The sequence below is a fragment of the Lepisosteus oculatus genome, chromosome 11, assembly GCF_040954835.1.
Source record: "Lepisosteus oculatus isolate fLepOcu1 chromosome 11, fLepOcu1.hap2, whole genome shotgun sequence".
NCBI classification, from domain to species: domain Eukaryota; kingdom Metazoa; phylum Chordata; class Actinopteri; order Semionotiformes; family Lepisosteidae; genus Lepisosteus; species Lepisosteus oculatus.
The window spans coordinates 24,971,639-24,996,727 of NC_090706.1; the positions used below are offsets into that span (position 1 = coordinate 24,971,639).

The 25,089-nt window shown below is 36.7% G+C and overlaps 1 protein-coding gene across 2 annotated transcripts; it reads left to right on the top strand.

Moving 5' to 3' along the window:
• The first annotated feature begins 1,160 nt into the window (after positions 1-1,160).
• On the top strand, positions 1,161-23,166 carry lars1b (leucyl-tRNA synthetase 1b). 2 transcript variants are annotated; one of them, XM_069195951.1, is made up of 33 exons: positions 1,161-1,219; positions 1,542-1,648; positions 2,761-2,882; positions 3,490-3,577; positions 3,846-3,926; positions 4,060-4,197; positions 4,833-4,994; positions 5,221-5,333; positions 5,718-5,781; positions 5,867-5,934; positions 6,406-6,631; positions 6,718-6,805; positions 7,430-7,506; positions 8,473-8,526; positions 8,782-8,922; positions 9,235-9,312; positions 9,625-9,710; positions 10,471-10,536; positions 10,729-10,811; positions 10,923-11,061; positions 12,125-12,337; positions 13,221-13,278; positions 14,186-14,249; positions 16,034-16,217; positions 16,450-16,540; positions 16,816-16,956; positions 17,226-17,366; positions 18,009-18,119; positions 19,323-19,433; positions 20,464-20,568; positions 20,722-20,817; positions 21,349-21,481; positions 22,205-23,166. In XM_069195951.1, exons 2-33 carry the CDS (start codon positions 1,643-1,645, stop codon positions 22,405-22,407), a joined length of 3,531 nt encoding a protein of 1,176 aa, XP_069052052.1. In that variant the 5' UTR covers positions 1,161-1,219; positions 1,542-1,642; the 3' UTR covers positions 22,408-23,166. The 2 variants fall into 2 exon arrangements, with proteins under 2 accessions (XP_069052052.1, XP_069052053.1); XM_069195952.1 differs by having other exon boundaries at positions 1,198-1,219; positions 1,545-1,648.
• The last annotated feature ends 1,923 nt before the right edge of the window (positions 23,167-25,089 follow it).

Genomic DNA, 25,089 nt, shown 5'->3' on the forward strand with positions numbered 1-25,089 from the left:
CATACAAACGGCCTCGGTTTATACTCTTAACAGGTCAGTGTATGGTCGATAGAAACCCCAACCGAGAAAATCAAATATTCAGATGTGTGACACTAATGTCAGCCTGACAGGATTCAGACAGTACCAGAAAGGTGACATTAATTTAAAGAAATGTAGGTCAAAACAAGCCCCTGAACTACAGCTTTTCGTTTTCCATGTCATCTTTTGCCTTTAAATGTTAATTCCTACCTGAAACGTAGAAAGAAAAGATCCAACATTTCAGATGCTAATCCTTCATCACATAGCTGAAGAAGGCATAATAACCGAAACTTTGTGTCTTTTCTTTCTCCTTTTATATGTGGATTTAACGTTAACCTTTTTTGCAGACTATGCACACTGGCGCAGATCCTCACTCATATCCTTCACCCAGTTTTATCGTTTATTTTTCTTCTTAACTTTGAAACCTCTGATTCTTCAAAGTCGTTGTTTGCCATACTTTAGAGAGTTGGCAGAATAGACCAACTGTTTCAAACAACATCTTGGTTTTGTTTCGAAAGAAAACCCCAAGTAGAAATACACACTGCAATCCTAATTTCATGTCAACATGTATTATTTCGTCAGATTCTGTAAGTTTTTCTACAATCAATTCTACAATATTGTACTGAAGAAAAGGTGTGCTTATCTAACAGTGAAGAAAGGTTTATTAATGAATGCTCAAATAAGTCACATGTCATTGACTTTCTTCATCTTTACGTTTCTTCATCAAGAATATGAACTTTGCCGGTGCTACATCACTTAATTTTTCACAATGCTTTACAGTCATTAAATGTTCTAGAGTTACATCTGTAGCTCTGCATTTAATAACAGAATTATGTTTAGCATAATGGTTTCTGGAAATAAAATTGGTGGTGGTGGAGGGGAGTAATCTTTACCTGTAAAGCGCTTTTAGTTAAGTGTCCAGAACAACACTGTATAAGTGTAAGGAATCATAATTATTATAAAATTCTTAAAGATCATGACAACTACCCACAAATGAATGCTAGGGAGAGGAATATAAAGGGTGCCAGTCATCGGGACAGTATGTTTAATTGATTCACAGATGGATTGACACGTGATCTAATGTACAGTATTAAAACCTTTGCCTTTGGCTATTTTACGAAGAGTCGCAGACTGTGACGTACCTCAGCAAGCGTGCTCTAGACTGATGCAACACTGAATGGTTGCATGCAACTATTTCACTGTAATTTCACCCGGATTTCAAGCATTTGACTTCATATTACTGTCTAATTAGTCTAGTTTCATAATCTGATTTACCACTCTGCTCTTTTAAACGCGTGCTTTTCAAAAATAATTTAAGCATGAAACGGAAAAGAAAAGAAAACCACGGCTCCCAAAATGCCTTGCGACAAACCCACCACGCCAGGTGCGAAGAGGTTCGCAATGGTGTTTGGGATTTAGTGTACGGTTGGTCTTACTTGCCAGGGTTTTGACGAATTGCATACTACAACTTCCGAAATGCAAAGCGAATCACATTGACTTCTTCGTTTTTTTTATGTCATCAGCAGGAGCTACTTCCAAGTCAAGCCACTGGTGTGGATATTTCACGTTTTTGAGACAAACCGGAGTGACTCGAATTTAGAAAAAAGCAAACGGAGATATAAGAATGACGGTAAGGTCCATTTTAGCTTGGTATTTATAATTGGTATTGATGTAAATTTCCGGTTTATGTCATATCTTAGGGCTTACACGTTGTAGCTGATTCGCAAAACTAGAAACTGCATAGCAAGATGTCTTGTGTGAAGTCATGATATGTCATTGGGATATAATATAATTTTAATTCAGCCTAAGATTGTGATTGTTAAAGTTTGAGTAATGCAAACCTAACAGCATATTATAGGAAAAGTAAATGGAAATCACGGTGCATGAAACATTTAATAATTGTACATCAAATATAAAACAGAGGGTTGTATTAGAAAATTATACTGTAACTTTAATATATTAAACATATATTAACATAATTTTGCATGTCGCAATTATTTTGGAACGTTTACTCGAATCCTAAAAATATTCGGAAGCAATTGTGTTTCATGTTTTAAATTATGCTCCATGCTAACAACTGCAACAAAACATATATAGCAAAATTATATATGACTCTAATTTTAAGGACAACAATAAACGCAGCTGCCTAAATACTCCAATGTATTTTTCTTTTAAATTGAAAGGTAGTATTAGATTGATTTTGCAAAGTTTATTGATTACTCTTAAGTAATATAAGAGCTGGGAACTGTAATGTAATGTGAAGATTTTTTGATAAAAAAATCTTTGATATTTAAAGTTGGTGCATATATCTCTTGGTAACAAAACAATTAAAAACAGGATTGCAGTTATTTGAGCAAGATGATGAATGACTTAGCCAGATCTGGCTAAAAAGAGGTTGAATTTTTCCACTCATGTGTAATTTTGTTGTTTCATAGCTACATGTCTAAAAAAAGAGAAAGGCTTTTAAAACTGAGAGCAGAAGGCACTTTTTTACACACACAGGCTTGTGGGAGTGTGGAACACGCTACCCAGCCATGTTGATGAAGCTGATATACTGGCTTCTATCGAGAAATAACTGGAAGATAGCCTGTGATCAATTAGCTCCCAAGTGCCATGCAGGCTAGATTGGCCTCATTTTGTTCACAACCTCTCTCATGTTCACAACCTCTCTAGAAAAAGCTCTTGCTCGTTCCTTCATTCCTTGAATTTGAATCCATTTACTTACTGTGTGTTCTTCTCCAGGAACGAAAGGGAACTGCAAAACTAGACTTTCTCAGAAAGATTGAGAAAGAAATCCAGCAGAAATGGGATAAGGAAAAAGCTTTTGAAGCTGACGCCCCTGACTGTGATGATGGAAATGAAAGGTAAGTTTTGAAGACTGTATTGTGCGTTTTTGGTGACTTTGAAAACCAGTGAAATTCAGTTACATTGCACTCAAAATGGAGTCATTGAGAAAGAAATCATTTAAATCTTTAATCAAACTGCTTCATAGTAAGAAATAGAATGTTATTTCAGCATTATGTAACTAAGTAGCATTAGTTTTTAAAACCAAGCATGAGCACATTTCATTTTGTTTGAAACTGTAATTGTATTGTACAGCTTTATCCAGCTAATTCCAAGACAGGTTAATTTTGCATTAAAGTAGTTTTCTTTACCCTTGGGATTTTTGTGACCAAGCATCAATATCTAAGTTGAGTTTTCATGAATATACTGTATATTAATGAAAACTCCTTTTTTTGTGTGCTGTTCTGTTCTGGTTTGTTCTTTGTGTGTTCTGGACTGTGAGTAACTATTCTTAGTGCATGTCTCACTGTACTGATTGTATTGTATGCATTGTATTATTATTATTGTATCGTTCGTTCCACTGTTGCTGTGTTGTCTGTATTAAGCTGCTGTTGCACTGCAGATTCCCTCACGGGATCAATAAATTTCTATCTCTTTAACAATAAGTTTTGTTTTTATCTTTCCTAGCAAAAAGAAGTTTTTTGTTACCTTTCCCTACCCATACATGAATGGCAGGCTGCATCTTGGACACACATTTTCCCTTTCCAAATGTGAGGTAAGATTAGTTAATATCAGCATGTCTTGGCATCCCATGTCTATGTACAGTACGTTTACTTCCAGGTGAGTATATTTGAGTGTTTTTATTTAATGAATATAAAATGGATCTGGAATAAAATTTACAGCAATTTAGGATAAAAAAGATCAGAGATTGATGCAGTGAGGCTAGTCCCCAAGTGAAGTATAAATCAGTCCCCATATCTGTGTTGTTTTACTAGTGAATGTACTGTACTGGAAGAAAGTGACCTCTGTGTTTCTGTATGCAGTTTGCAGTTGGATACCAGCGACTGAAGGGAAAGCAGTGCCTGTTTCCCTTTGGGCTGCATTGCACAGGAATGCCAATTAAAGTAAGGGTTTCCTTTTTGTTTTCTTACTGTGGCTTGATTCCATTTTGTGACCGTTTTCGACAAATGCAGTTATTGTTTGAGTTCAAATGTATTGCGTTTAGCACCTTACATAGTCGGTTGCTTATGTCTCCAGGCCTGTGCAGACAAACTGAAGAGGGAGATGGAACTTTATGGTAATCCTCCTGTGTTCCCAGAAGAAGAGGATGAAGAAGAGCCTTCAGCTAGACAGGGTGAAGAAATTATCATTAAGGACAAGGCAAAGGGCAAGAAGGTATGTATGTATGTGTGTGTGTGTGTGTGTGTGCGTATATGTCTGTGATCACTAGGAAGACATCCATCCATTTTCTAAACACTTCATCCAATTCAGAGTCATGTGGGAGCCAGAGCCTATCCCAACAACAAACGGGCACAAGGCAGGGTACATCCTGAATGGGATGCCATCGCAGATCACACACAGACACACAGACACACAGACACACAGACACACAGACACACAGACACACAGACACACAGACACACAGACACACAGACACACAGACACACCAGAGTCAGTTTTCCCCGAAGTCAATCAGCATCAGTTAGTAATACAAGTATGTCTTTGGAGCACCTGGAAGAAACCCATGTGAATACAGGGAGAACACATAAAATCCATGCAGATAGCATCCCAGGAAATGAACCTTGGGCACCAGTACTGTGAGGCAGCAATGCTAACCATGTCCCACCCACTAAGAAGCCATTTCAGAATACATTTACAAATGCTATGAAGACACTGTAGTATAAAAGTATAGTATAAAAGTGAGAAGATTTACATTTACTTTCAGTGCAGCTGGTAAGGAAAACTTTACAAACAACAGTAGAGTTTAAAAATGTATTTTTCCCCCACATGGCCCTACTGGTGATGTTTAGAGCAAAGCAGCAGCGAAGTCAGGAGGTGCAAAATACCAGTGGGACATCATGAAGTCCTTGGGCCTGCAGGATAAAGATATTGCAAACTTTGCTGAAGCAGACTTCTGGCTGGATTACTTCCCACCACTGGCGGTTCAGGACATGAAAAGCATGGGAGTCAAGGTAATCCTTTAGTCCAAGGAAGAAACGAACAGCTCCTTGTCATTCCATTTATAAATACTTGGAATTGACATACTCATAGGGTTACAGTCTGGAAGTAAAAAAAACAACAACAAGTAAACATGTTGAAGCTACCGCTTTAATAATCCTGGTTGATTTATTTGCCATGTTTTCAGAAATGTACTGTTTCATCTGTCTTAGGTGAACATTAATAGAACTGTTTTTGCAGGTGGACTGGCGTCGCTCCTTCATTACAACGGATGTGAACCCATACTACGATTCCTTTGTAAGATGGCAGTTTGTGACTCTAAGAGAAAGGAAGAAAATCAAATTTGGGAAAAGGTAAGTCTATTTTTACTAATATTTTTGTTTCAATGCAACCTCTGCTGATATCGGATCCTTCTCTGATACTCAGATCTCAGAAAAGGCTTTGCAATTTTTTTTTAAGTGAAAGGTGGATCGTTAGTATCTTCAATGCATTGCTGTCAATTTTTGTATCCAAGGGATGTATATTATAGAAGAAAAAAAATGGTGAAGTCTGACGGATAGTTAAGCATTGTGATCTTAATGGTTTCTGCATTTAATTATAAGGATGCTATTTCTGTAATCATGAGAACTCATTGATTAACATTTGTAAGGTAGACTTTGATGCATAAACATACAAACACCTTAATTGATTTAGTTTATTGCATCGTCATGCTTTAATTCTGTCTTCTGTATTTACAGATATACCATCTATTCTCCTAAAGATGGACAGCCATGCATGGACCACGACAGACAAACAGGGGAGGTGAGAACAAGTGACAGCCCGTGTCAATTCTAAACCACTTTGGTAAATTTCTTTCAAAACTGAAAGCTCTTTGTTGTCTTTCTAGGGAGTTGGACCACAGGAGTACACTTTAATTAAAATGAAGATGATTGAGCCCTTCCCCCCAAAACTAAGGTACACAGTTATAGTTTTTTTCTTCAATTAAAAATAAGCCTTGGGCAGCACAGTGGTGCAGTTTAGCGTCGCTGCCTTGCAATACTGGGGCCTGGGTTCAGTTCCTCAGTTACAAACTCCACATATTTAGTTTGTTCTGCTCATGTTTGCATCCCACAGTCCAGAGACATACTGGTAGGTTAATTTGTTTCTGAGAAAATTGGCCCTGGTGTGATTGAGTGCATGTCTGTAAATGTGTTGCTTGCTGTTACTTGCCAGGTTAGGCTATGGTACCCTGCATCGCTGTACTGGATAAAGCGGTTCGAAAATTGGTGGATTGGTAGATGAAAAAATAAGTCTTAAAGTTTTGGGAGAAATGTATCTACAAAGAAACGAGACAGTCATGCAATCCTGTGTGTGTACTGAGTTTGAAAATTCATCTTTTGTTCGGGTAACAGTGAATCCTTGTTTATTTCCTTTGTTTTTCTGCAGTGGCCTTAAAAATAGAAAAATATTCTTGGTTGCGGCCACTCTCAGACCAGAGACCATGTTTGGCCAAACAAACTGCTGGATTAGGCCTGACATGAAGTACGTCGCCTTTGAGACAGTGAGCGGGGATGTGTTTATTTGTACCCGGAGATCAGCGAGGAACATGTCCTTCCAAGGTTTTACTAAAGAGAATGGAGTAGTGCCGGTGATAATGGAACTTTTGGGCCAGGTATACAAACCTGAATGCAAACTATGCTGTTTTTCTTTCCAAGCTTTGTTACAGGCAAAACAGTGTGTCCTTCTCTTTTTTTTCAGGACGTTCTTGGATGTGCCCTAAGTGCACCCCTTACGTCGTACAAAACCATCTATGCTCTGCCAATGCTTACAATTAAGGAAGACAAAGGTATTGTTCTTATTCCTGTATACTGTAGCTTAAAGCTCTCTGCTCCATAAAACAATTCTGCAGTGATCCAATACCCCAAGTTTTGTTTACTATTGTGTCAAAAACGATGTATTTGCATAGATTTTTTAAAATCCTATTTTGTATGCTTGCAAATGAGCTTTCAATTGGGAGCATGCATTTGCATGATGAATGCTTTTTTTCTGATATACAATCCTCATTACAGTATTATTTAGAATTTGTGAGACTGTGACTGAAATAGTTTGAACAAGGGAGAAAAAAAGATGTAATTATCATTTAAAACTCCAGAGTTAATTTAATAAACTTCATGTAGCAGTCAGACTACATTTCCTGAGGTGAGTCGCTGTAATTCAGTGTGATGGACCCTTGTCTCTCCAGGATCATCATCTTCACTGACTTGTCAGGTGTAAATTACCGATGTCCTAAAAGTCCTGGGGCATGGAAGAACAGGAAATTATAGAATTCATCACCAACAGGCGTTTCCAGCAAATTTGATTTCCAGTAAAACGGCATCCACTCAGATGCAGTCTCATGTAATTTGAGAGTTGAGGGAAAGGTCCTAGGTCTCTGTGCTGCTTGTGACTCTGTTCCTAATGGTGATTCCAGGCACTGGAGTAGTCACCAGTGTTCCCTCTGATTCTCCTGATGACATTGCAGCCCTCAGAGATCTGAAGAAGAAGCAGGTGAGTTTGATATTTGATAGGACCTTCCTTTGAATGGGCCCTGTACAGTATGTTTTGAGTGTAGTTTTGTTGGGTTTTGATAAACACTTTCCTGTTAATTTCATATATTAATTTCTTGGTATGTAGACCCACTGTATAGTAGTGTCTCGAAATCCATAAATTTAACACTTATTCGTGATTCGATTGGGCTGATGGGTCTTATATGGAAGAAGAGCAGGTTGAAACTGATCTGCAGGTTGTCAAGCTCAACTTTCAGTTTAGCCACAGAACTGGTTAGGATCGTAAGACAAATCGAAATAGTGAGTGCACCTCCCAGGTACCCACTACCCAGCATTTGCATCTCAACGTGGTCTTGGTTTTGTTTTGTATTGTATTACGTTGGGTAATGACAGGCTAGGCGTGTCTTCACAGGTGCAATGTCAGTTTATTTGCCCTTTTCATTACAGCAGAGCCAGAGAGTGCAGGCATCTGCTGGGCACAGAGCATTGATTCATGTTTTTTGTTTTAGCTGATTACTATAAATTTTGTGATTACTGTTATTTTAATTGATCTATGTCATCTAAATAATCTAAAAGACAATACAATAGTATTTTAATTACCATATACAGTATGGGAGGTTTACTCATTAATTTTAACCATGCATCCTACATAGTGTAGTACATTTAGGAGTGAACTTGGTTTATGTGAGTTCAACTATTCATGACGGTTCTCTGCACTAAACCCTCACGAATGTCAAGACCTTACTGTATTATATGTGAAATAGTTGAGGGAGGAAAGGTCAAGTTTTAATAAAGATGTTTGTTATTAGGGTAAAAAAGTTTTGTTTTGCAGCACCTTAATGTGAGCAGTCATTCTGGTAGCTTGTGGAGCTCGAGGTGTGTTGTGTGCTTTGGTTTGACAGTGCAAGGTTTAAGACATTGGTCACAGCAATTGTTTTTCTGATGTTGATTTGAATTTCTTTTGTAGGCACTGAGGGAGAAATATGGAATCACAGACAAAATGGTTCTACCATTTGAACCAGTAAGTTTTAATTGAAAATCCGTTTTAAATTTAAGAACACTGTTAGTGTTCAACTGGAGATCTTGAGAAGAGAGACCTGTATAATGGAGGCATCAAAAATGTCTGCATTTGTAAGGTTGTTTATTTAAAATAATACATTAGGGTGAAATTTATTTTTGTGGTATGACTCTTTCATGGTTTGGTAGTCAGGTTTGCATGTGTGTTTGTGATGTGTAATCTAATCTATCTGTTTTGTGTCCGTCCCGTAACGACCAGGTGCCCATCATTGAGATCCCAGGATATGGAAATCTCTCCGCTCCGCAAGTATGTGACGAGCTGAAGATTCAGAGTCAGAATGACAGGGAGAAACTGGCAGAAGCAAAGGAAAAGGTCTACCTAAAGGGATTTTATGAAGGAGTAAGTGTTTGTAGCTATACAGAGATTACAGTTTGGGTTTGGCAGATATGCTAAGTGTACTGCTTGAGCATTGGATAAAATACCTTGATGGATGGATTGCATGTAGTGTTTAGTTGTTCTTTTAAAATACAGTCATAATAAATAGTTATTTATCTTCATGGAATTGGATAACAGAATCAAGGGTGCTGTAAAGGCTTCTAGTACCTGTGCTTTGTGATTAGAGTAAGTGTGAAATTGTACATGTGTTCTAAGTAAGCTTGTGTCAAGTTGGTCTATGTTTTGGACGCTAAATTGTTTGTATCTTTGCAACAGGTCATGTTGGTGGAGGGGTACAAGGGGCAGAAAGTACAAGAAGTGAAGAAAGACATTCAGAAGAAGATGGTTGAGGATGTAAATATGCTTTAGAATTTTATTTTCCTACTGTATCTATCAGTATATTTATTTCCTTTTCAGATGTCTGATTCTATGATTGTATGTTGTCCTTCCTTCAAAGCAGTTGTTGAATTGTATGTAATCTCAATTTTTATTGGTTGCGTTTGACCTTTACGGATTTTTTTTAATGTACTGGGCTTACCTATAATAGTTAAGTATTTATGTGCGAACAAACAAATTGTACTGGGAGAGAAGACCTAATGAATTAATGGGCAGTTAATAGCCACAGTAAAAAGTCATGTGAAGTGAAACTCTTCTGTCACCCTGTAGGATGAGGCCCTGGTTTACATGGAGCCTGAAAAACAAGTGATGTCCCGGTCAAGTGACGAGTGTGTGGTTGCTCTTTGTGACCAGTGGTAAGTGTGTCTCCCAATCCTGCTGTGCATAAAGAGGAGAACTCTTGTTCTCTAACTAGTTTCTGCTGCGTAAGTGAAAAGTGAAAACTTTTCACATTCCATCCTAGATTAAATTTCATTTTTGTTGTAGTTTACAGTGTCTTAATATTAGCAATTGGACACAAAAAAGGATGCAGTTTCAGTTTAATTTTCTCAGCCTTGTAAAATTTTCATTTCTAAATAGAATATTTAAAATATACCATGCCTGCATAATCACTTGTCCAGCAGTTGTTGTGTATTTTATTCTGTAAGCTTTTTGCCATTTTATACCAGTGGTGATTCTCTAATATGTACATTTATAATTAGTAATGCTGTTCCATTTTGTTCTTTCAAAACAATGTGTTCAAGGATCATAATGGGGAAAAAAAGAAGAAAGATCTTGTCCTAGAAGTTAATACAGGTAGTAAGCAAGGAGAGACCATTCAGCCAGTGTAGCCCATAACACTGTCAGTAGCAAATTGATCTCATCCAGCCTCTCCTTGAAAGAAGCATTTTTACTGGTTTCACATAAAACATCCCTTTGTGTAAAGAAGAGCTTCCTGTTCCTGGTTTTAAAAGAACCTTAACCCAGTCTCCACCTGATGTGCAACAACAGGGTTTTAGCAAGTTTAGAGTCCAGGATGGTTCATAAGTTAATACTGTACATGCGTTGGTTTCTCATTTTAAACATGTATTCCAATTCTGGTGATTGTACATTTCAGACAGACTATTTTTTTCCCAGGTATTTGGATTATGGAGACAAAGAGTGGAAAGAACAAGCCTCCGTCTCCCTGAAAAATCTTGAAACGTGAGCCCTTTCACATATTAATATTAAAAATCAAATGAGTTTTCTTTTTATGCAAAAAGGTGAATATTTTATTTCATGGTTCTTACTCGTTAATTTGAAGTTGGTTGGGGGGAAACTGTACATCATCACCAGGTCTCAACCATTAGCGCAGAGCAATTTCAGTCCAAGTAATATCATGTCAAACCTGTACAGGTTCTGTGATGAAACCAGGAAGAACTTTGAAGCGACTCTGGCTTGGCTGCAAGAACATGCCTGCTCCAGAACCTATGGATTAGGTGAGCTGACAGTGGATTGTAGTAATTAAAAAAACAGAAATAAAATTGCTTCTTTTACATGCAAACCGTCTTCTTTAATTTGTTTTTCATTTAGTTTTTGTTTTTTTGTAGGAACCCGTTTACCGTGGGATGAGCAGTGGCTGATCGAGTCCCTTTCAGACTCCACCATATACATGGCTTACTATACAGTGGCTCATTTTCTCCAAGGCGACGTTCTGAATGGACAAGGCCCTTCTCCTCTGGCCATCAAGTAGGGCTTGTTAACATTGTGCACGTTTTACGAGATTAACAGCATACGGTGGTTACTCCAAGATGCCTCTTAAAGGAAATAGATTGTTTTGACCAGTGCTAAATAATATACTGAGGGGCATTAAAAATTCAACAAATGCTCTTGGTTCCAATACTCATATGTTGCATTTTTAATGCATCTCATTATATTATGCCCATAGAACCGTTTATAATAATGAAAGAGTCAATATTTTATAAAGAACCTTCCATGACAAGCCATTTGCTCATTGCAAAGCACAACACATATAAATTCAGTCTAACACTACATACAGTGCAGAGAGTAGATTGAGATACAAATAAGTCAAATCAAACTGAACAATGGTGAGTTTTAAATCAAATTCACTGATTGCTCTGGGAAGGGTATTCCACTTTTTATAAGTACAGGAACAGAAGGATCCTGTCTCATGTGGACCACAGGTTAATGTCTAGGAGTAAAATTATACAAGGCCTCAATGTCAAAACTAAACGTTTAACATCAGTACAAAACTCAGTAATAAAACAATACTAAGATTCTAGAACAGGAGTAAAATAAACTTTAAGATTGAGATTTGGTCACTCGATGTAGTTGGAGAATAATAGTTATCAGTACAAGAGGGGACAAAGGTGTGAACCAGCTTCTTTGCACTGGGAATAGAAAGAGGAGATCCTAGTTATGTTCTGTACCAAATTATTTTTTTTAAAGGTTAAAGTAAAAATTGAGTATTATTCTTTAAAGGGGAAATCTCAACTTACTCCATTTTGTGATTTGAGCTCTCACGTGAAAAGAACTGCATTTCAAATAACTAGGTGCTTAGTTTACAGCTTGATAATTTGTACTGGATACAGAATTTTAGTTGGTAAATGCCACCTAACACTGTAGTTCTTTATCATGCTTAATTTATGTTTTATTGTTTTGCTTCCTATGTGGGAGAGGGTATAGAAAGATCATGTTGATTCTTTTAGGATTTTTTTGTTACTGAATCAGGAGTAGTATGTAGTAATAGTAATTTTTCAATCCATTTATACTTTTCTTTTGTTTTACACAGGCCAGAGCAGATGACAAAAGAAGTCTGGGATTATATTTTCTTTAAAAACTCTCCCTACCCTAACACAACGATTCCCAAAGAGCACCTGCAGAAGCTGAGGAGAGAATTTGAGTACTGGTATCCTGTTGATGTGCGAGCATCTGGCAAGGACCTGGTGCCAAATCACCTTTCATACTATCTATATAACCATGTGGCCATGTGGCCTGAAGACAGGTGAGCAGCATACTGTACACCTGTCTCTGTGACAGTAAAGCACTTAAGCCTATGCAGAAACCTTTAGTATTAGGTATAGGTATATTCTATACTGTAATTCCCTGATAAAACTGTATTGTAATTTTGTGAAGACAATATTTACAGATGGGTGACTCAGTGCCACAATTGTAGTTGTAATTATTATGATTATTATTAATAATAATAATGTAATGCTTATGAAAACTAATTTATAAAAAACATGAAAAGACTAGAAATCACAGACTAAGTTTTATAAATAATTATTAATAATTGGAGATGCTTAATGTGTGTGTGCTCTGTATGGTTTTGGCCTTTTGTCAGGGCGTCTACTCTTTTCATCTGAGAAAATGTTACACAAAGGAAATACATTTCTCAGCTGTGCTATTGGAACTTTAAAAAAAGTTAAACTTTTCTCACAAAGAAGTTAAAGGGAAGTTATTAACTAAAACTAAGTAAGGTCTTTGACATGTACTGTATAAGGAAGAAATGACCTTTAGAAAAATGAAAAATACAGACTTTTTGAAACCCATTAGAATGGAAAAAAAAAACTGTAAATGACCTAAATAAAGGTCTTGACTGACGGCAGCATTCTGTTGTCCTCTGCTTGCAACCAAAAGGCTGTGAAACTAAATGCCTAACAGTATTAAGTCAGGCTGACAGTTTTATTTTTGTAATGCAAAATGCTGTCCAACTGTCCAGCTATTAGTACTTGAATTATCATATAATGGAGGCTTACTTATGTCTTTTAACCATGCATTATGGGGTGGATTTGGTTATTTTCTCTGCATCGAATCCTAATGAATGTCGAGATCATACTGTATTTCTATTCTTAATCTAAGGAAATTGTTTTTTTTTAATTCCACAGTGGAAAATGGCCTGTAGCGGTCAGAGCCAATGGACATCTTTTGCTGAACTCTGAGAAGGTATGTCTTTAATATGAGGAAAGTATTATAATTACAATGTTTTTTGCATACCTGAATTTATCTTTAAGGTTGTCAAGAATTACCAGAACATAATTCTACACTGTAATATATTCTCTAATAGCATTTATGTGAACCTTAAAAAGTCACCATTAGTTTTTTTTTTAATCAAATGTTTGTGACTTTAATATTGCAATTACTCCAGACAGATATTCATTGTCACTTGCATGTAATCGGGGAAGAAGGTATTCTTCAAGCTCCACACCAATATCTTATTTATATTATATAGATGGTGAAATGGTTTGAGGATTGAGAGAGCAGAGAGTGCAGATAAGGGAAGAATGCTCAAATTGGGGTGATGCAATTAGTGGAGTTGCACAGGGATCTGTCCTAGGGCCACTGCTCTACGTTATTGATATTGATTATCCGTCATTTGTTGTAGTTGGTAAAATAGTCGCAGTCAGTCCAAATTAAATCTCCAGAGAAGTGCAACCAGTAACATTGTTGAACTAAAGAGAATGTCCTGACAGGATGAACTTTTTCAATCTCAGACAGACAAGACTGTAAGGAGACTGATTCATGCATTCAAAATCCTCAAAGGGATTGACAAAGTCATCGTAGTAAACGTCTTTTAAATCAGCAGTGAAACAACAAAAACAGACTGTATGTCACGAGTGGAAGTGTATTTAAATCTAAGTACTATTTTACAGGGTTGTGGGAGAATGGAACATGAAGCTAAGACCCTAAAGCCTGGCTTCTTTCAAGATACAGTTTACCTTGTAGTATCTTATATGAATATCCTGAGATCATTGGATAAATAAGTTAAGAACTACTGATGGCCTCCTCTTGTTTGTAACCTTTCTATTTTCTTATTTGTGTAATTGATTTTGATTGCTTTATTTAATTTCAGATGTCCAAATCTACAGGGAACTTTCTAACCTTAATCCAGGCTGTCAATAAATTCTCTGCTGATGGTAAGATGAGATTTGAGGGCCTTTGAAGTTTTTCACATTGCATTTACTGGTATTCCGTTATTAATTTGTGAATATAACCTTTTTTTAAAGCTTTTTTCATGTAGTGCTTTACATGAAAAAAAATCATGCTGTTAGTATACATTTTTTTTCTATAAATATTTGGAGTATATTCCTTAGTTATTAATTATCACAGTCTCAAAGCAATGTGATGTACGAATTCTTTAAATTAGTCCCACAAGCTGGTATTAGTTAGATCTGAGCTAGACCCTGCATTAGAAAGACTATTAATGCAGATTTCATTTCAACTGACCTAAATTTAGATTTTTCAAGAGGCTTGACTCATTTCTCATTTATGCTGCTTTCTTTTAGGTTTCTTTCATCTATGACCTATAATATTTACAGGTGTAGATAAAGCTGCAACCATATGGTTTCACAGCTGGAGGTGGTGAATTTGCCAGTTTTTTCTTTCTTTCTTAAAAGGAACAAAATGCTTCCAGGTTTTATAAATAAATCATTATTTTAAGTTACTTACTTTACTGTTCAAGTAAAAATATTAAACTACATGAAAGTTGACTTGTGAAAACGGGGTATTTCTTAACACAAAGGGTTGTGGGAGTATAGAGCAGGATGCCCCAACCATGCAGCCAAATGTCTATTTTATTTCATGAAATGGCTGGATGAGATTTTCTAATTAATTGGCTACTTCCTACCAATGGGATTGGATGGGGCTTCCTCATAAATATAGGATACCCATACATAAGATGTTTTATATACTGTAAATCTAGGAATGGCCTTTAAACCAGACAGCCCCCTGAGGTGCCACTTCCTATTTATATTCATGAATATTTTTTGCTATTACAATATTCTGCAGAACTAGTTCTGTTTTAACTGGCACCCGGAGTATATTTATCCCATTTGCATTTATAGCAGTTTGAGTTGCAGTTTCCTTTTTTAAAAGAATATCTCCAAAAAAACACTTGGCTAAGCCTGATAAAATAATATTTTATCTAATATTATTAAAAGCACAATCTTATTCTCATGGAGGAATTAAAGGATGTGTGAATTGGTTTAACAGGGGTGACACCTCTGTGTAGCCTGATTTTTTTTTTCAGAAACTAGAAAAGACTGCACCTTTTCAGCACTAGGAAGGTACTTGCTAAGTAAGGAGTGATAGTGTGGCATTCTTCCCACTGGATTAGAATTTCCAACCTGAGCCACCTGTCAGTATGGCGACAGCAGACACCATCCCTTGGATAAGACGTTAAACTGAGGTCATGACTATTATAATCACAGGTTTCATGGCATTGTTCATAATCATTGTTAATCTCACAGAACATTAGAAATACAATTAAACATAAATTAAAATTACAATTGACACAAAGCCATTCAGCTCATTTAGTATTTGGACGCTTATAGGTCTGAGGATCTCATTTGGCCACTTTTAGAAAAATGCCAGGGTATCTGCTTCAACAACGTAGCTGGGTAGCTTGTTCCATACTCCCACAACCTTTAGGGTAAAGAAGCACCTCCTGCATTAAATTCTGCATTGGGTTTAGAATTTGAGGAACCAATTGAAGTGGGCTTCTGTGTAGTGGGGCTGCTGGTACATAATTTGTGCTGCAGATCATCCAGGTGGATGCTGCACTTTATTTCTGGATGAAATTCAGCTTTCTGTACGTAAATCCTCTGGGGCTGTACGTGCTATAAAAAGCGCGAGCAATTAGAGGTGTGGAGTTAGTCTGGGGAGAAGGGCGTCTAACAGGTTTTTGTCTCGTGCTCCTCAGGAATGCGCCTGGCCCTAGCGGACGCAGGAGACACGGTGGAAGATGCCAACTTCGTGGAGGCCATGGCTGATGCGGGTATTCTGCGCCTCTACACCTGGGTGGAGTGGGTGAAGGAGATGATAGCCAATCAGAACAGCCTGAGGAGCGGGCCTGCCAACACTTTCAATGACCGAGTATTTGCAAGGTACTGAGATTTTATTTTGTATTGCGTTCCCTTTGCATGGGTCTTTCTGGCCTGTTTGGTTATGTCTAGGTTCAGGAACAGAGCCAGCATTTCTCCTATTCTTGCCATTCTCCTTTGCTTTTTTTTATGCTTGTGCTTTAAAATGATTATTTTATCTGTTGGTTAAAATGATCACGATCATTTAATAAACATACCAAGTGAATTTTTGAATTATTTTCTGTTCTGTGTGAAGTGAAATGAATGCAGGCATCATCAGAACAGACCAGCATTATGAGAAGATGATGTTTAAAGAAGCTCTGAAATCTGGCTTCTTTGAATTCCAGGTGGGTCGTTATTTTCTATGGGGTTTTTACTTTTTTATTACATAGCTGGAAATGCTTTTGTAAAAGTGCAAGTGATGGTTTGGAGGAGTTCATTCTCATGTGTCACATGCTGAGCTTATATTCTCATTCAGGATGGATAGTGTTCTTTATTTTTTCTTGGGACTTTGCAAAATAGTTTTTGCAGTGCTTTGAACAGGAAGTCAAAAAGAGAGGAATGGTAACTTTCTCTTGTTTTAGCTTCAGCTTATTAATGCTTTACAATGTGGTCTCTCTAGGCAGCGAAAGACAAGTACCGTGAGCTTGCCATTGAAGGGATGCACAGAGACCTGGTTTTCCAGTTTATAGAGTTTCAGACTCTTCTTTTGGCTCCTATCTGCCCTCACCTGTGTGAATACACCTGGACGCTTCTTGGAAAGGTAAAGCTGGACAAGAAAAAAAACTGATCTGAAAGGTTAAAATAAATCACTTTTGAATTCTGAGGAGAAGCAGACAGCTTGTTTCCCGAAACGAAATTAGACAGCTCCTTGAGAACCAAGAACTGGTAAAGATTATCTGATAAACAGCTGAACAAGCAGTGAGATGAAATAAATGGAGGATCTCTTGAGGTCTGGTGTGCATGTTTTTGTGATGAGACGTGCTGCTTGTCTTTTCCCCTTCCACTAATATCAGCTGTTGTTCCCTCCAGAGCGGATCACTAATGAAGGCTGCCTGGCCTGTTGCTGGCCCTGTGGATGAAATCTTGATAAGATCTTCTCAGTATCTAATGGAAACCGCTCACGACCTGCGTCTGCGTCTGAAGAACTATATGCTTCCTGCCAAGGGAAAGGTAATAGAGGGCAAAAAGTTATTTTGTGTACCAGAAGAGAATTTATTCTGTATCTCTGTCACAGTGCTGAAGCACATAAGTATTTGCACTTCATTTTTAAATCTTTTCATTTCTTTACTCTGGTTTACATTTGTTCAGTTTAAATAATTTAACACTTTCACGTTGATTGCTGGCCTTTTTTTTTAAAAAAAAAAATGTTTTTTACAATGTGTCTTTGTTGCCCTGTGTAATATCAAAGTTCTCAGCAGCAGTCAGCATCAGCTCCTTTGGAACATTTGTCAGGACTGAGTTTTCTGTTAGTTTTTTTCATCTGAGGAAAGTCAGTGAACAATTTTCTGCAGTGATGTAAAGCAACTTGACAGCTGTCATGTAAAATGAGTTTACGGATACCCAAGCTTTGTTAACAGCAAGAAGTGCTTTTTTTGCAGGGCTTTTAAGAGAACACACGCCTCCAGTTTTCAGTACATTACATAAAATGCTTATGTATGAAAGTGGCTTATGAATCATTAAAATTGCTCTCCTGTTTTGTTTGTGTTTCTGAAGCTCTGCTGTAATGGGCATCATAACAAATTAAAAATACTTCTCAGGCTGCATTTGTCATCTTACAGTGAATGAGCTAGCATGCTTTTTTGATTTTCTCAGAAAGGAGACCAAAAGCCCCCTTCGAAACCCTCACACTGCACCATCTATGTGGCCAAGACTTACCCACCTTGGCAACACAGCACTCTGAGTCTGCTGCGCAAGCATTACCAGGCAAGACACTTTCTCCGACCGCTCCTCTCCTGCTCAGCTAGAGTGGGGAAATTGATTTATTTCTCTGTATTCTGAGGCTGGATCCTCTAGATGAGTCTTTTATACATAGCCTTTCCTTTCATCTGGGTCTTAAAATATTGAGAGACAGAATAACTTCAAACAGTCATGCTTGCATAATGGTGAAGATTTGAATAAAAAAACACATTGTACATAGTTGTACATAGTTTAAATTTTGGATTTCAGTTTCCAGGCAGATAAAAACCTTGAAGTCTTGAAGTCTTTCTTAAGTTTGTACCTGCAGTCTAACTTAATGTTAGAGTATACAGTATATCTTCCTTAATTGTTCTGTTTGGTTGAAAACGAGACTATTTACTTTCCCTTACAAATGAGCTAATATAGGATATATAATATAAAAATCATGTATTTCAACAGTGTAAAGCCCCTGTCCTAAAGTACCAATACAACCAGAAGCTGTAATTTTTATTTGTTAATTTTTCTTAGTTATAGTTAGTTTCCAACATTTTATAATAGGTGGTTAATGTAGCTTCAGTTCCACAGTTCTGTCCTAATTCTCATACTTTAAAAGCAGATTTTCTTAAATCCTATTAGAGTAATTAATATTTTTAGTCTAAGTAGGATTTAATGACATTTAGTTCAAGTACTGTAGGTGGCTGTGGAGCCTTCTTCAGGTGTTCTTCAGCTGAAACATGTTTCGTTTCTTCTGTTTTCAGCATGGAATAAACCTTTACTTGTCCTTTTAATGACATTTTATTTTACCAAGCTTAAAATAGTGCTCAAGCTGATGAAGTAGCTGTAAGAAAATAGTTACCATTTAACAAAGTAATAGTTCATTAAAGAAAGCAGATGTGTCAAATGTTCCAAAAATAAATGCATCTATTACATTTTTTCTTATATCATCCTGTAGTTTATTTTTCACTAGAGTTGTTTCAAACAACAAAATGAGCTGAAGATTAGTTCCATTTGAAAAACAGATTTCCATGCGCACATGCCTTTGAGGGCTTTAATGTTTCATTAAAAAAAGTCTTCCAGCACATCTAATAGAATTCAGGAATAACGATATGTGATTGAGAGTTTTGTTTGGCAAGACTACAGATTTGAATCTAATGTTTTTTATGTTGTCTGATGATTTTTTTTTCTTTCAATTGTGTGATTGTTTGGCCTTATTTGTTCAAATATTTTCAGGCAAACAATGGGACTCTGCCAGAGAATAAAGTGATAGCAAGTGAACTGAGCACATTGCCAGAGCTGAAAAAATATATGAAGAGGGTGATGCCTTTTGTTGCTATGGTGAAGGTAAGCTAAGCATTTATGTAAATTTTCTCAAAAATTGCCTTATTTTATACTCCACCGAGTCCTGAACTTGAGTTCAGGCTGAATAGACATTTGCTTACTTAAATTCCCTGAGCTTTTTCCATCCTGTCCTGAAGCAGCTAGTGCTTTAAAACATAATCTATGAGAGAACACCCAATTTATAGTTTCATACAATCCAGGTTTATGTACAGTATGTGCTATATAACATCTGCTCTGTTTGATCAAGTAACAGTTCCTTCCTGGTTTTCTTAAATCATATGAGTGATATGAATAATTTAAATCTTTACTAAGCAGGATTTTAATAAACCTTTGATTTTTTTAGTTACAGTAACATAAAATAATGCTAAAGCTGATAAATTACCTCTGAGAAAGATTTAACAAGATAAAAGTTGAAATGAATTCATTCACAACTTTTTTTATGCCTAACTACTTCCTTTTAAGAAAGACAAACCTGAAACAATTCAAACTGCGCTAGTAAAGCCTCATTTAAATTGTGTACAATTTTTGGATGTCACATTATAGAAAACATGTGCTCTACAATCTGTCCAGATAAGAGAAACAAGATTTATTAAATCTTAAGGGATTCTCCTACTCAGACTGTCAGAAACTGAACCTTTTTTTAGTCATGAACATAGAATATTATGGAGGGACCTGATATAAGTACTGTACAAAATCCTCAGTGTCAATGCAGTAGATTTGTACAGAATGAACAGTGACATGTGAACCTGATGGCAAAAGTGGAAACTTTAGGAATAAGTATTTAAAATTGAGTACAGGAGATGCTTCTTTACCCTAAAGGTTGTGAGAATGTGGAACAAACTACGCAACTACGTAGTTGAAGCAGATACCCTGGCATTTTTCTAAAAGTGGCTAAATGAAATCCTCAGACCTATAAGCATCCAAATACTAAATAAGCTGAATGGCTTTGTGTCAATTGTAATTTTAATGTATTTTTAATTGTATTTCTTGTGTTCTTAAACAGCAAAGAACTAAAAGGTGCTTTGTTCTTTAGGAAAACCTGGAAAAGAATGGAGCCCGGGTGCTGGACCTTGAACTGGAGTTTGATGAACGGGCAGTGTTGCTTGAAAATATTGTTTATTTAACAAACTCCCTTGAGGTAATTAACTTTATATTTAATTTTTCTTTTTTTTTAGCAATAAGAATGGATTAATTCAATGTATTTTATATATATATGCCATATAGGTCTTGTGCTTCAGTTTTTTGACAGTCTTGTCTATTATTGGGTGACAATTTTCTACTTGTTTTCCAGCTTGAGCAGATTGATGTGGTTTTTGCTTCAGAAGCAGATGACAAAATAAAGGAAGATTGTTGTCCAGGGAATCCATTTTGTGTCTTCAGATCAGAGGTATATTAAAAACTTTTGTGACTAATCATTTGCTAAATATTGGGTCTTCATTTATTCTCTTGAGTTCCCATTTGATTACCTACTGTCCAATAACAAAGACCGTATGCATTTTTTTATTTCATAATTGTCATGATTTATGTCCTTGTTTCAATCCAAATTTAATTTTCGATTAAACATGTTGGCATGCCAATGTGTATGTCGTCCAGCTTTAACCTATTTGTCTTGTTGAATTGGATTTTGCATTGTTGATTTTCAAGAGATGCCTTCATTAATGTCATATTAAAAGATATTATTTGTATGGGTATAAAATCGAGATTTTAAACCGTGTATCTTTGTACTTGCTGTATGTTTCTGCAACAGTTATTAGTACATAAAGAAGTGACTTGGCTGTAGCTTTAAAATGCAGTTGAAAGAGAACATTATGATTTCTGTATTTAAATATCTGCTGTGGTGTTACTGTTTATAATGAGGCAAAACAAAGCTACATCTCAGTTCCCACTCTTGTACTTGTGTTTCTTATGTTTCCTGTAGCCTGGTGTCCCTGTGTCCTTTGTGAATCCCCAGCCTGCCAGTGGCCTTTTCTCTACCAAGATTGACATCAGGCAAGGAGACAACAAGAACAGTATCGTCAGACGGCTAGCCAAAATGAACAGACTTATCAAAGGTATGTTCTCGGGACCTGTTCGAGCTCAGTCTCTTTTGCTTTAAAGTGCAAAAATAAGTTAGGAAAGATAGAAACTTTCACCTGCAGCCAAGTGTTGGATCTGATTTCAGATGCCTCCAATCACTTACTGCAAATCAGATTTCATTTCTTACAGGTCTTGTTTTCCTATAAATAAAAAGAACAGTTCCTGAATTCTAGATTGTTTTGATGTTTAAATTATAGTTTATTATAAAATCATGAAGTTCTTTGAAATTAATTGCACATGTATTCTTCAGTTAACAAAAATGAGGAATGAATGTGGTTGTGGGCAGCACATTGGTGCAGCAGTAAGCATTGCTGCTTTGCTGCACTGGAGCCCTGGGTTAAATTCCTGGGGTACTATGTAACTTTTTCTTCTTCCCATGCATGTTTTTTTGCATGGTTTCCTCCCACAGTAAAAAGACATGCTGGGTAATTGGCTTCTGGGAAATTGACCCTGGTGTGACTGTGTGTACTTGTCTGTCTGCCCTGCAGTGGATTGACATCCCATCCAAGCTGTATCCTGCCTTACTCACACAGCTTGTCAGGATAGGCTCTCACTCCCCTGGGACCCTATACTGGTTAGAAAATGAATGGATGGAATGTAGTTAGAGCAGATGTAAAACCAAGCTCCTAAGATCAGTGAGCCTATTTTCCCATGTATGTGTTGTTTAAAGGTGGGTGTTTTCTTCTCTGACATTTCAGATGTGTCAAAAGTCAAGCTGATGAGGTACGATGATCCAGTCCTCGGGCCTCGTCGAGTGCCGGTTCTTGGAAAGGAGGAGCAGGGGAAGACGGTCATCTCAGAAAAGTCCACGTTTCACATCGACCTGGGGGCCAAGAAAGTTCACATTACAGATAACGGCCTCTCAGTGGATGTGGGAACTACTCTAGTTTACCTGGCTTAAAAGTTCAGAGACGGTTAAAATAATAGAGGAGAAATGCATAGGGCTGACACACTGGGCTTCAGACAGAATACATCACTTCCAGTACAGTATTCAACCACTCAGTGGCCACTTGGCTTTCATTCACAATTAAAAACCAAGCCTGGTTCAAACACTTTGAATGTTTTTTTTACATTCTTAAAACTGCAGTCAATTTTTCATTTTCCCTGCATTGTTCCACCCTTTTTTCAGTTTTTTCCCCTTTTTTCTCAAATATAACTGGCAAGAAAAACATGTACAGTAGGGCATTAAACATGAGCAGTAGAAATGCAAAACTCTTTTTCCCAGAGAAAAAAAAAATATATATAATCAAATGGAATTAAGCCTGGCCTTTTAATCCACCCACACTAACACTAGAAAGCAGAAAGTAAAAAGTAATTTTGACTTCAGAAAGCAATTTGATATCAGAACAGTTGTTTCTTGTTGTAATAGAAGACCGCAGGACCTTGATGAGTTTGTGCTGTGTGGTCATTAATGAGGGACCTTAAATTTTAAAAAGCCATGTAATCAACAATATTTAAAACTGACATTTTCAAGAAAATCTTTAAGCAACCACTCTTCATCTTTTTCTTGTTTTTCTGATTTGCTGTATGTTTTAACTGCTCCTAATTGTAAAAAAAATGTCTTGACTGCCTTACAATGATAATACACAATCTTGGTCTGTATGTGATCATCTGCCATGGTTCTATTCCACAGTTGTGTTAAATAAAGAGCTTAAAGGTACTCACTCTCTGTGTGACAATGTTAAAATAAAATATTACTTTACCAAGGTTTTTTACATAACATTATCTTACCCATGTTCACACTGGGGTTCCCATCAGTAAAACCTTGTTTTACACCTTGGTAAAAACTTTGGTGTGCACCACATTATTACATTCGAGTTTCCTTTGATTCTCTCAATATTATTTTTGAGGTCCTCCTCCTACAGTACCTAAAATTGTTGCCAAGGACCATCTATTTTTTTGTGTAAAGAAGGTATTCTATATACATTGTTTGCCAAATGTATACTCAGTTTTGAAAAGCATCAACCCAATTGGCGGAGTTTGTCTTGACGACTGAAAAAGACAAAGACGTGCATTTTCATACTGCACGCTTGTGTGGCTTTTAAGCTCTCGCTTGAACTGGCCAAAAAAGGTGATGTGATCTATTTGAGTGCAGGCAAGTTGGAAGGAAATGGTTCAGTAAAAATACCACAACTGTACGTGCTTATGTCTCGGGTGCTTTGAGTAGTTACCTGCAATTTGTGAGGAGCCTAAATATTTCTTCTGGTCTGTGTAAGTCAACCCTCTTTTTTTCCTTTAAAAAAACTGTTTTATTCTTAAATATTATTGTCTTAAGTGTTTTATTAAGTATTTTTTCTATAATTTGCACTTAAGATGTTCCTTGGATATTTTCACTGCTGCTACTGTGTAGCCAAACATAGTGCACGCTGGCCTTATTGTCTCTGCAAGCAAGGATCTTGTCCCTGATAATGTTTCTGTCTGCTTCAGCTTTCAGTTATAGAAATTATAATAGTTCCACTTCACTAACTATTGTGAATATTGTCAAAGCAAGTCTTCTTTTTTATTGTTTAACAAATGCTTGGTTTAGGCTTATTTTTGTGCAGTAGTCTCTGCTTTTTCAAATCTGGCTTTCTTATCTGCACTCAAAAATCCATAGGATTGTTGCTTTCTCCATGTAAACTCAAGAATGTATAAGGGGCAATATGTGATAGTCCGGTTATTTTTAGTTTTTTATATATTTTATAATTAGTCCCCTAGTGAAGTAGAAGATGTCTGTTATCTTCTGCGGCCAGCCATGAGAATAACTCAACATGGCAGTTGTGTTATCGGTTGAAACACACCCTGTTCCTAGAGGAGACTATCATTCTACTCTTCTGTTCATCTCACTGCTCCCTTTTTCTACTTATTTTCTGTTAAAAGTCTGTGTCTTTAGAAGTGCAGTTTTTCTGCTAGTGAATCTGCAAAACCTTTCATGAAGTAAGTGTTTTTTTGTTATTTCATGCTATATGACATAGGCTTGTTTTTGTCATTAAATATTTGTACAGTGTATGAACTACCTGTTAAAATGTTTGCTTACTTCATGAAATTTTGTGTTGCAGTATATTAAAGCTGACCACAGCAAACTTAAAGCAGAATTGATACTGCTAGAGACTTGTAGTCAAACAGCAATTTAGTTTTGCTCCCTTACAGTGTTAGATTTTCTTCAGAGTTTCTTGAGTACCACCTTCAAATAAGATTTTTCGTGTAAAGCATCGTTTGTGTTCTAAAAATTAATTTTATTTGTCTAACTCAAAAGTCTGAGTCTGAAAGAATGATGTTTCACTACCCTTTGGATTTGAAGGTTTAATTGATTCCTAATGAATTGAGCACCACCATGGCCGAATTTCCTGTCGTCACTCAGCCTGGCCTGGGAGTCACCACAACAACCATAACCACCATAACACAGACAGGTGGAGACTGGAGCACAAGTCTCTTCAACGTGTGCAGTGACAAAACTGTGTGTAAGCAAACTCTATTGATTCAAATGTATTGATTCAGCAGGGCCCCGTAGCAGTAACATTTGGAAAGTCAATAACCTTAGAACGACCATTGTTGGTTTGCAAGGGCAACATTTAAGATATAGTAGCTTTAACTCATTTTAAAA

Bases quoted from the DNA above. Each gene is read 5' to 3' on its own strand.
- lars1b (XM_069195951.1), top strand. The intron at 8,923-9,234 runs GTAAGTGTTTGT...TCTTTGCAACAG, and splicing joins TAAAGGGATTTTATGAAGGA to GTCATGTTGGTGGAGGGGTA. The intron at 13,279-14,185 runs GTATGTCTTTAA...ATTTAATTTCAG, and splicing joins TTTTGCTGAACTCTGAGAAG to ATGTCCAAATCTACAGGGAA.